Source organism: Pteropus vampyrus, unplaced genomic scaffold, assembly GCF_000151845.1.
Source record: "Pteropus vampyrus isolate Shadow unplaced genomic scaffold, Pvam_2.0 Scaffold66, whole genome shotgun sequence".
In the NCBI taxonomy this organism is placed as follows: Eukaryota; Metazoa; Chordata; class Mammalia; order Chiroptera; family Pteropodidae; genus Pteropus; species Pteropus vampyrus.
In genome coordinates this window covers 8096451-8109279 of record NW_011888847.1, presented here as the reverse complement: position 1 = coordinate 8109279, position 12829 = coordinate 8096451, and the positions used below count along the sequence as shown (strand labels likewise).

General features: G+C 31.9%; 1 protein-coding gene across 5 annotated transcripts in view; it reads right to left on the bottom strand.

The window, feature by feature from the left end:
* Positions 1-12829, bottom strand: part of MAP4K3 (mitogen-activated protein kinase kinase kinase kinase 3) — a 141889-nt gene that overhangs the window by 37135 nt on the left and 91925 nt on the right. For all 5 annotated transcript variants that reach the window (XR_002780689.1, XM_011361372.2, XM_011361373.1 and 2 more), the window contains 3 exons: positions 8240-8298; positions 2814-2852; positions 2517-2570 (listed from right to left, as the gene is read on the bottom strand). Coding sequence is in view for 4 of the 5 variants with exons in the window: in XM_011361372.2 (XP_011359674.1) it covers positions 2517-2570; positions 2814-2852; positions 8240-8298 (152 nt within the window). In the remaining variant the exon portion in view is untranslated. The remainder of the gene's footprint in view (positions 1-2516; positions 2571-2813; positions 2853-8239; positions 8299-12829) is intronic.

The following is a 12829-nucleotide window of genomic DNA, read 5'->3' as shown; positions in this document are numbered from 1 at the left end:
TAATGGATTAGATATGTTTTGGTTTCAAAACTATAGTAATTAAAACTGGAAAAGATAACTACAGTTCCAACTTATATGAACTGAAAAGTAATCAAAGTAAAAACCTAAGTAATGATTGGTTTAGGGGAAAACGGCAAAATAATATATATAATATAAAAAATATTACAATGTAATACATATTTTTACTGTTAGATATGAAATATCTCTGATGAAGCTCATCAAAAGCTATATACACTGCTAAGAAATTATAGGCAGAATTGATTTATTGAAGCCAAGATTCATTACAACCTAGGATCGGAGTTTTAAAAAAAATTTACAGAAAATTAAATGATAGAACATAAATTCTCGGATGAGGAAACTGAGGCCCAGAGAGGTTAAGTGACCTGATCCAAAGTCACAGAGTACTGAAGTAGAAAAGAAAACCTAAGCTTCCAAAGAGTCACATGCTCTTGTCACTACCATGAAACTGAATCCTTCTTAAAAAAAAAAAACTAAATATCAATGCTTACATAAGTGGAAATATTCCCTCTTCAAAAATACATTTATATCCAAAGTATTTTACTTGAAATAAATCAGATAAAATTTAATCAACCATACAATAAGCCTCTTTGTAGTTGTAGCAATAATTACAGCAGCTATGAATTAAGTAATTTATGATATTAAACTACAAGGCATATTTATTACCTTTTAGGTTTTTTTCCCCCAAAGTTCTTTGTTATCAACTTGTTCTATGGCCTAAATTGTGTGCACCCAAAATTTTTATGTTGGAGCCCTAACCCCCAGTGTGATTGTTTGGACGTTGGGAGGTAATTGGGGTTAAATGAGGTCACAGGGTGGGGTCCTGATCCAATAGAATTGGTGGCCTTTCTAAGAAGAAGAAGAGATCTCTCTCTGTGCACACATCAAGAAAAAGCCATGAGGACACAGCAAGAAGGCAGCTGTCTAAAAACCAGAAACAGGGCTCTCAGTGGGAACTGAATCAGTGGGCACCTAATCTCGAACACCATATCCTCCAGAACTGTGACAAATTTCTGTTGTCCAAGCCATTCAATCTATAATATTTTGTTATAGTAGCCTGAGCTAAGACAGATTTCAGTACCAAAAAGTGGAGTCCTGATGGAACAAGCACTTAAAAATGGGTAATGGGTAGAAGCTGAAACAGTTTTAAGGTATATGCTAGAAATATGGATATTAAGAGTGATTCTGGTGACAGGTCAGAATGAAGAGAGCTGGTGAGAAAGTTTCCATCCTCTAAAAGAATATATATTCATCAACTGAATATAGGCAGAAATGAGGTCTTAGATGGAAATAAGGATGTCACTGGAACTGGAGAAAAGGTGAACCTTGTTATGAAGTAGCAGAGAACTTGGCTGAATTGTGTTCATGTTCTAGTGTTTTGTGGAGGGTAAAACTTGTGAGTGATAAAACTGGATATTTAGCTGTAAAGACTTCTAAGCAAAGTACTGAAGGAGCGGCTTGGTTCTTTCTCACTGCTTATAGTAAAATGAGAGAAGGGAGAGATGACTTGAAGAAGGAATTGTTAAGCAAAAAAGGAACCTAACTTGAAATCTGAAAAACTCTCCTCCTATCCATATTAGCTCAGAAATGGATGGCATGAGGAAGCATGTTCTGAAGAGAACATCAAGGGTGTGGCTGGACTAGCATTCAGTAAAGAATTTATAGGATTATACCAGCACAAACACGGGTAGTCTGAACTGAAGAGGATGGAGATAAGACAAAATGAAGGAAGGCTGCCGGACTTCTTGGATTCCACAGGACAGGATGATAGAGCTATCTGAACATGGGCTATTCTTCAAGAGGGAAAAATGATCCCAAAGGTGATCTGTAGATCATCAGATCTAAATCAGATTGTTTTATTATATTTACATAAGTCTTTGACTTTAGACTTGATACTTGAAAGAGTTAAGACTTTCAGGGCTGTTGGGATGGAATGACTATTTTGCATTTGTTAAGGACATAAATTCTGGGGGATCAGGGGCAAAATGCTATGGACTAAATTGTGTCCCCTTAAAACCTGTATGTTAAAGTCCTAATTCCAATGTGACCATATTTGTAGATAGTACTTTTGGGAGGTAATGAAGGTTAACGTGGGTCATAAGAGTGAAGCCTTAATCGAACAGAATTAGTGGCTTTATAATAACAAGGGAGAGAGATTTCTCTCTCCGCATGTACTATTGTGAAAAGTCCATTTGAGGACACAGTGGGAAGCTGTTTGTAAGCCTGGAAGAGAGCTCTCACCAGGAACTAAATTGGTCAGCGACTTGAGCTTAAACTTCCCAGCCTCCAAAATTGTGAGAAATAAATACTGTTGTTTAAACTATCAGTCTATGGTATTTTGTTGAGGATGACTGAGCTGACTAATATAACTAGAATAAAAAAAGGAAAGAAACTGTGTTAGAACCTACAATACTGTTACTACTGATATTAAAATTACTGTCAATTTTTAAATGTCAAACGACACATTTTCTTTTACCAAAAATAGAAGCAGAACTTACTGTTTAGATTCATCATCATCCCCTTCATCATCTTCTAAATGTGCCACATGTCCTCTAAGATAAAGGAGGATAATTCCATTGTTACTAAATGAACTTTACCAAAAACAGCTTAAGAAGAAATTTTAGAAAATGCAGAAAGGGCTACTGCAAGGCAGATTTTATTTCTACTTCTTCATAGAATTCAGAATTAAAACAACAATAACAAAAAAACAACTTTAGGCTACATGACAGAAGGGGGCAAACAGACTACTCATCTGTGACATACGTATTTTAAGCTTAATTAAAAATTCAAATTACCGCTGATGTAATTCTTCTTCAACAGACTTCAGAAGACTCCTAAAAGAAAAAAAAAAGTGAATAAATAAGCAATAAGTACATATTTCCATCACTTTAACCTAACGCATAAATTATTTTTACTATTTACTAAAACTCTGCTACAATGATCATCTCTATACCACAAAACATCAAGATATATTTAATGAGCTATCTCTATTTTCTGTTGCTAATGTTTTTATATCTATTTTTTAAATGAGCAAAATAAATCCTAATGTTTACTGAAAAATATCAATTCAAACAGGACAACCCACCATGAAATGTCACAATAGGACTGACAAAACAATAATTGCAGGGTCATAGTCAGGGGTTTCCAGGATTCGGATTTCACCTGGAATATCTACCTGACACCTGAAATTATATTTTCTTTTTCTTAAAATAAGGAAGGTGACACACTTTAAAAAAACATCATGCTCTCAGGCAATCCTACAAAATGAAACTCAACATGTTGGATCTCTCTGCCAAAGCATGCATGCATGTGATGTGAATACATGAATGTAGAGCACTCTGCTTTCACAGAAGACACTCACTTACCTGATGTATCTGTTCTCCAGTGGTGTACTGGCAAACACATTTACACTTTTGGGAGACTAAGCCTGTATTAGACCAGGTGCGAGGATTTTATCATTAGGAGCAATTTATAAAACTTTGATATTCAGGAATGTAAGAGAGAACTCATGGCATTCCTGATTTCCCTTCTTTTCACTGCAAGTTCATGCAGTATACCTCTTATATTATACTCTTTAAGCATAAAAACTCAATAGCTTCTTAAAGCTAATGGGATAGAGAGAAATATGGTTACTAATAGATTACTGAGGTAAAAGTGATTCAGCAGAAAATTGACTCTCCTCAAAAGTTGTAAGGTAGTACCTTCTAATCATTTTCCCCTCCTATATATAATGGAAAAAACTGTCCTTAGAATTATCAAAACATAAAACTAGAGAAACTGAAAGGTATGGTTAGCTGGTATAAGCAATTAACAGATTTTAGCCATCAAAATTTAATTAGGCCAGCTTAATAACAATCTAAAGATTAAAAATGACAAAGTCCTAAATCTGGAGTGGTAAACGACATAGGAAAACCATAAGCTAATTGCAATTCTTACTTTGCAATGAAAAAAATTGAGGCAGTTTAGCAAAATTATGACAGCTTGTGAAGCAAAGACAGCCTGAATCTGAATCCTGCCTCTGCCAATGTAAGCTATGTGACCTTCGATAAGTTACTTTGATTTCCCTATGCTTCAGTTTCCATATCAGTAAAATGGGAATTATAATAGTACTTATGTCGATGTGTTTATCTGAATATGAATTAATATAGGTAAAAATGCTTAGAAAAGAAATTTAGAATATAGTTAAGTACTCGATTAGTGTCTTCTTTATTATTATTGAATAAGCAACATTTTTTAAACTAGTATTCTTAAAATGTGGTCTGAGGTTCTTGGGGATCTCTTGGCCTGTCTACAAAGAGGTCTACAAGGTCAAAACTATTTTCATAATACTAAAGCATTTATTACTCCACCCTTATTCTTTCACTGAGAATGAAACTCTAGAGTTTTCTGGACTGTAAGATACATGATATCACAACAGACTAGTAGCAGAGATGAAAAACTAGCTGACTTTTATTAAGCCAAATATTAAAGAGATTTGAAAAAAAAATAAAACAACGTACTTTTCTTACTAATATTATTTTGTTTCCAAAAAGAGCTATTCTTCATAAAAAAATGTTAGTAGTGGGACTCAATAAAAAGTGTGCTATAATACACTGACCTATATATATATATAAAGTCTCTTCTTGCAATTATTTGCTGCTTCTAAGTCTCATGAGAAAAATTAAGTGGTGTTACAAGGAAGAAACAATAAAGAGGTGGCATTTGAATTGGTCCTTGATGAAAAAAATTTTAATACACAAAAATGTTCTTTATGACAACATGAGTATATGTACCATTTTAAATAAATTACTAAATATTTTGAAAAGTTCTAGTTTAAATTTCTAAAACTATATTGATATTATAATGCATATAAACAAAAACTCATTGAAGTCCTTAACAATTTTTAAGACTGTAAAGATATCCTGAGACCAAAAATTTAAGAAGCGCTGCTTTAAACCATTTTACCAAATTAAACATAATACCTCTGAACTGTAAACTGGGTTTTTATATCATCTTATAAAATGTGAAAACAAAAGTGTTCTTAAACATATGATAATATTTTTTGAGGCGTTTCTTTTTCCGGCTGGGAATATTATGATTGGGAAATAATTAAGAGAATTTAAATGTAGTTTATCTTCGGTTACTGTATTTGATTGGACTTACATAACATTCCATTTTTAAAAACCAATCTTCTTGAGAGTAGTACTAGGTTCTCTAAGAATAACAGAGAAAGGCTGAATAAGAGAACATGGAAATGCAGCTAGTCTATGACTTGGAACTCATGTATTTTTTGTTCATTTACTTATAAATCTCCTACTATGTGTTAAGATTTTTTTGTTAATAAAGTTAAAGAATTAATTATCTGAGTGAAAAGTTGGATATATGATTTGCTTTTCAGGCTTTGTAAAAGAGAAAATGAAACATGGCTAAATTTACTGAAAGGTCCACTTATAGTAAATACTGTATCTTGAGAGCACTGAGGAGAAAAATAATGTGATATTGATTCAATCACCACGATTGGGTGCTATGCAATTAAAAAAAAAGTTGCTGTTCACTAGTCCACTTGGATTCTTCTACTATGGAATTTTTAGAAAGTAATGTACAAAATAAAAATGATGTCCTCAGACATTAAATTACTAAGTCAACCTAAAATGATTAGAAAATCCGGATAAGTTTAAAAATGAAACAATATGCAAACACAGATTTAAGTGATGAAGTGAAGAAACTGATATGGAGAGAAATAAAAAACCTTCCAAGACCATCCAGGAATTTAGCTGCAACCTTCTCCATGTCTCCACAGCATTTCACACAATTTTTTGTAATATTTGAATTAGCTAAGGAATTTGTGCTGCTGGTTACTAAAATCTTTCAAAATTGCCTAATTGGTTCAAAACAATCTGTAAGTACTGCCCTGATTATATCTGAAAACAAAACAAAAACCTCTCTATTTCATTAATACCAAAGAATAATTTTATTCACTGATATTTATTTGGTCTTACAATCAACATTTACTGAGTAAATACTACAAAGAGCAACCAGTAAGTATTTACTAAACCTTAAAGATGCTAAATGCTTTACAATGATTATTCCATTTCATCCTTAGCACCCTAGAAGGCAAGTATTATTATAAACCCCATTTCACTAGAGTAATTGAGGTAAATTTCTCAGTCTCATAGCTTACAAAAAGAGACAGTTCTGGCATTTACTACTTCTACACTCAACTGTATCAGGAATTGTGTAATTCAATTTACTCTTCACTATTATTTAGGTCTTTGAAAGAGAATCTGTCTTTAGAATTTTTAGTCTACATTAAAAAAAAATCAGAAATAATTTGTTTTCTTTTAAAAATAATATTTCATTGGTTTTAAATGGTCAGAAAAGGTGACCTCAATAATAACAGAATTCAAAAGAAAAAGAAAACCACCCCAATAAGTCAAATACATATACATTCACTAAAAACAAAACAAAACAACAAACTATCTTAGTTCCTGTGTGGTCTGGAATAGGTAGAAACCCATAAATGGAAATCTGTCTGCCTGATCACCTATGGAGAAAGCAGGAAATCCTGTGAGTTTTAAAACATTGCCTAGTCACAAGAATAAAGCAGACGTATCAGTACAGTAAGAGAAGTGCTACATCCATGCTCATGTCACATGTATGTATATACCTGTACACGAAACACAGCCAAAGGTCCAACTTTTGGCCAACCTACCTTGCCAGTGATTCGTTATATAGAATACAGTTCCTTAAGCAGGGATCCAATTAATCAAAAAATGAAGGTTGGGGAAATTATTAACATTTTACCTAGCCAAAGTAATCATATATTAGGAAAATTTCTAACAGTCAGAAATTAGACAATGAGAACAAAGGAATCTGGAAAAGCATTTAGTGATGGGCCATTTTTTTTGTATTTTTGCAAGTATGTCATTTAAAAATATATTTTAAATGAATCAAAAAAAGGTAAATGAAGTATTCTCCAAATTATCCAGTCTCTTAAAACACATCAAAATTTGCTAACGAAGTCCTTAAAAGACCTCAAATTTAGACAAAATAACATAAAAAACACTTCGGAATTTTTATTTGCTAACACCACTATGAGACCAACTTCCCATTGCTGTCCGTCAACACATTAGGACAAACTATATATAGCAAACAGTTACTACTTAGATAGAATTTCCTTTACACCAGGGAAATTATATACTTATTTTCCATTTTCAAAAACATTAATAAGGGTAAATGATAATTTTAAAAAACCACCTCATGGTATTAAACTGAAGTTTGGTTTAAATCAAAACTAATGCATTTCTCTAGGTTGTATTCAAAGTCTCTTCTCTGTGTTGAAAATGTATATTTAAATTAAATGTTTCATTTATAAAAAAAGAGACATGATTTTGCATTATAATCACTAAATCTAAGCTACTTGTCTTTAGTCATCATTTCTCAACTGCTTAACTTAAAATATGTGTATATGACTCAACTCTCTAATGTATTTGAAATTTTATGTTGTTTTCACTATTAAAATAATATCAACATTGCTGGAAGATTCTGGCAATTTAAATAATATTTCCTTATAAATTAGCTTATATAATGATAATTCATCCATGAACTCAGGAAATGAGAAACTATGGAGAATAGCAGAGTCTTCCCACATCTTGCTAACTCGGGCTATAAACAGCTGAAATTGTGAAACCTTGTAAAGCTGTCTTTTCACCACTGTGCTGTAGCACGTAGACAGTGTGGTGTAGACTGGTCCTGGAATTCATTGTTGGATTTATTTCTTGCATGAATCAATAACTTTTAAGACTTTAGACACATTTTAACTACTATCCACTTTTTAAAAGACTCTTACCAGCTGAAAAATTAAGGTTTCTAAACAGTGTGAATGTTTACTGCTGTTTTCAGGGCCGATACATCTGGGACATAGACATTCCAAAGCAAGTTTTGTAAGTAATAAACAGGTCAACTTTATAAATAAAAGACATAAATTGTAAAGCATATTATCTTCAGTTGGAATGTACTCAGTAAGGTCTACAAAGTGCTTGATATAAAAAATTTAAGGTGATTGTCCTTATTACAATCACTAAATGATTAGCAAGGTAACAATGAAAAGAAGGTAAAAGCATATTATAAAATATACCTATCAGACTAATATAATTTACTATCATAAATATTAAAATATAATATTTTAAGGCAACTTAATTATTCCTGAATTTATATTAAATTTTAAAAGAACTTTACTTACTTGTTTGCACCTAAAAAGTAACTACCTTGGTGTCCTTGTCCATATTCTAGTTGTAGATCCTAATAATACAAAATAAAATATTTGGTAAAATAGTAGTATATCACGAATCACGATACATTAATATATATTATTTTAAAAGAAACCCCAGACTGCAAATAAATCTGTATTGCTATATGTTCTTAAAAAGAAGGCATTGTAGGACTTCTAACAATAAAAGATTTCCAGAAGTCTGTAGTCTTGATTTAGATATTTTATCATTTAAGTTTGGTATTTTTCTGGGAACTTGTTTTAAATAATAGAAGCGAGTTTCATTTATGGTTATTGCTACTGTAGTTAATGTCTGTAAAAGTTTGTTATTAGAAAGAAAAAAGCTCAAATAAGGTATTTACTCTCAAGCTACAGTGAAACAAAAATGATTACAGAAGAGAACAAGCAACAAAAGCCTTGGTTTGACTTTGTACATATAAGATCTACAATAATTATGCTTATACACACACTCACGTATTTCTAGTACTGCTCTATGCAAATAATTTTTTAAAGAAATAAAATAGGGTGCTCTTTTTAAGTGACTATATATATGGGTTTGCAAAAGATTATAAATTGCATGTTAGAATTTTTTATTTTTTAAAAAGAGTTAAATAGCAAAACGTCAACATTATTAAAGCAGTTCCTCAACTATTTAAACATTCCCACTGAATCCTGCATGTTGTAAAGCATTAAGGATTAGAATGAAAGGGACAAACAATACATATATATTGAGACAAAAAATATGCTTTCCAATAACCATGGAAAGTACAAAGTAAAGTTTCCTTTTCTTCCCTTTACTAAGCCACTATTTCATGCACTATTTTAATAGTAACGGGGAATATTTAACACTTTAAATTAATTTTATTTTCATTAGAATACAGTGTACTTAGAGTTGTGTGCTTTCTAATTTTACAAGATATTGCACAATCAGGACTAAACGAAAAAGTGACCTCCTTGGAGCAAGCAGCCTTCCAAGACCATCCAGAAATTTAGCTGCAACCTTCTCCATGTCTCCACAGCATTTCACACAATTCTCCTCTAGCACTTACACTGCATTTTAATAAATATATTTACAAGTATGTAAAAACAGCAGCTAGGCTGTGAGCTCCTCAAACAAAGGGAGATTGTTAATGTTAAATCCATCTTTCTTCCCTACAGCTCAGGGTCTAGCATACCTGGCACACATTAACTAGGACCTAAATAAATGCTTATTCAAATGCCATTTGTTTATTTTCCTATAAATAACTAATACTCAGCCTTGTTAACACACACAAAAATAAATCTAGATCACAAAACTATTAAGCCTAGGAATAAGAGTATTCCAAGCAATACTTTACATTTAAGTGAAAAGCATTTTAACATTTAAGTATTAAAAGACCTATAAAAAAAAAATAGTTGGTAAAAATAAAAATAAAAATTCTGGTTTAGAGAAGGCTCAAATTTTTTCTTCAAAATTTGTGTTCTTCCATGTATAATATTCTTATCAGTGACAGAAAAGATAACACATCATAAACAAAAAGATGAGTCAAGTGCCACATTGGTATCACGTGAAATTCTAATGAAAAGGGACACCTGTTCTCTTTAATTATGATATATCTTAATAGGATGAAATCACTGTTATCATAAGACTGTCACACAATTATTATGCTGAACAATTTAAGTGGTCATGACTTTATACAGGGATCTTTAAACTTTGGTATTCAGTAAAGAGAAGTACTGTCTCAATGAATATACTTCTAAAGTCAAGTTTGTTTTCTGGTCTGGTAGAGTACCCAGTTGTAGTACCCAGTTATCTACAACTGGGTACTCTACCAGACCAGCAGTCTCTTTAGCCAATATAATCTTTTAAGCCTTTAACCAAAAGACAACTTCCAAAAGGATACATTTGAGAAGACTGGCCATAGATTCTGTTACATAAACACAGATGTGTCACAAGAATAGCCAGCTCATCTGATACATGACAATTACCGAAATGATGATAATGATTAAAAGAAAAAAAATCAACTGACATCAGCAGTGTACTTAAGAAGCTAAGAGTCTAAAATAACTGAGTATTTCAATAGAAAATTGGGCATAGGTTCATAGATAGAATCACATTCAGGCTAGCGAGAAGTTGTAGACAGATCCAAGTCTGATGATTAAATGTGCCATGTGTCAAGCCCTAGAAGGAAAGCTAAAATTTAAAGGGAATTATTCTTTGTTTATTCCTTCTCTGTAAATCAAGTTATGTTTTACCAACCATGGAACAAAAACAATGTGCTAGGTATGTCACCAAGTAGAAGAATGATATTAAATCTTTCTAGTAAGTATCTAATCTCATTTTATTGAACTATTATTTACCAAGCACCTATTATTTCATGACAGGAATTCAGACAGTAAATCAGACAATGAAAATGAGAAGAAATAAAAAGGTGAATAAAAAAAGTGAAACCTGGGCAAAGTTAGTAGTTATTTATATATCTTTAGGGCAATCTAAGAAAGACTGATATCAAATGCTTTTTGAAAAGGACTTGGAAGCTACTCTGTAACAGAAAAATGCTACCAAAATTATGTTTGGAAAAGTACTCAAATAACTCTAGATAACAGTAAGACATGGCCATCCTTTATAGCTAAATAAGGATACATTTGAACATGCAGGATAGACATAAAAAATTAGCTGCATATATCAGGCATCAACTTATTAGTGAAAGGACAATATTTAACAACACATTAAAGTCAAATAAGCAACAACACTGGACTGAAAACATGCAATAGCCTAGTATACATTTAACCTGAACACTCAAAAATTTAAGATGGTCAACCTAGCCCAATTAAAATATCTTTTTGTGTCACAAAGTCCTAACTTCAGTGGTTCTAAACCTAGGATAGAGCCTCTATGAAAACATGGTGCTAGAAAGAACTGAAAGAAAATGGTATAACGCATAACACCGGAAAAGAAAAATATATGATCAAGATTTTATTATTGTTTTTTGGTAAACCCCCTCAGGAAATTACAAAGTCTATACCTGATAAGAAAATAGCAGGAAGTCAGTAGAATTGATACAGTTGGGTACAAAAATACAAAAGACAAAAATACCTTAGCAATATATTTTAATCAAGAACAGAAAACAGAAGAAATTTTTTTTCTCATCAAAAAATGTGAAAATTATTTAACAACTTTATCTAACAAATAAGGTCATCAGATACTTTTTAATGTTGTAGATAATTTACAGAAGTAAAAAGGGATTGAATACTGGATAGTTTAAAAAGATTTTTTATTTTTTAAAGAGACAGTAAAGCAAGTAGGGTCAGAACACTAACTGATCAAGCAGAATTTTGACTAATAAAAACAGAAGACTTAAGGAATCTCAAATTGAATAACATGACTTACACGACGAGCTTGAAAATGAGTATCAGTGAGTTATGTTTGATATTCTAGAGAATGTCTTATGGTTGCACAATTATGAAATTGGTTCTTAGAAACTGTCTTCATATTACTAGGTAAGGAAAGTGACTACACAACATAAATTTTATAAGTAATAGTTTAACAGATTTAAAATAAAAAAGTTAGCATTTACTGTTTCTTTTCCAGAATAAATTTAACTTTATAGACTATTCAATTTTGACCTAATTCAGGGATAATCTTAAAGTGCTTCTGTTGTTTACTGAAAATAATCAATTGGTTATATATCTTCCTAACATATTTTCAATTCCAATTTAAATATTTTATCCTTACTCTTTCAGGTGTTTGATTTTTAACTAAGGTACTTTTCAAAACGTAAACATCTTTTTTTATTCACTAACGGTCTCAAAAATCAAGCTCTGTTTTTCTGGTTTCATATACTATCATTACTTGATTTTAAAAAATCACTTTATTGTAATAATGAAATATTCAAAATTCATTTACAAAATCATAAAATGCACTTAGCACTTAAAACCACCAGAAATCACTGATGACATGAAACTTTTAGGCAGAGAGGTAAATGTTTTTTTCTGGGTCCTAAGAGATTCAGGACTGTCATCTTGGTGGCGACTGCCTACTAAAGTGACAGCCAGACATTGTGGGTTCGCCTGGTTTCTAGTGGCCAGCAACAAGTATTTATTAGAGTTGAAATCTTGTTCACGATGTCAAGGTTTTAGGACTGATGAAATTTGGGGTCTGAAATAACTATGGACGGGTCACGCCATAGTTATTAAAAAATAAACAATCACATGCACCCTCACCCTGGGCCACCCTGGCCCTGGCAGGAAGTAACAAGTGTTCGTGGAGATATGAAGAAATTGAAACCCTTGTGCATTGCTGGTAAAAACTATAAAATGATGCGGCGGTTAAGGAAAACAGTACAACTGTTCCCCAAAACATTAAACATAAAATTATATGATCCAGCAAATTCTCTTTCTAGTTATATACCCAAAAGAACTGAAAGCAGAGACTGGGCCCAACTTGTACATCCATGTTCATAGCAGTATTAATCGTAATAGTCAAAAGGTGAAAGCAACTCATGTCCATTGATGGATCAATGGATAAACAAACATTGTTTATATATACAATGGAACATTATTCATCCTTAAAAAAAGGAAATT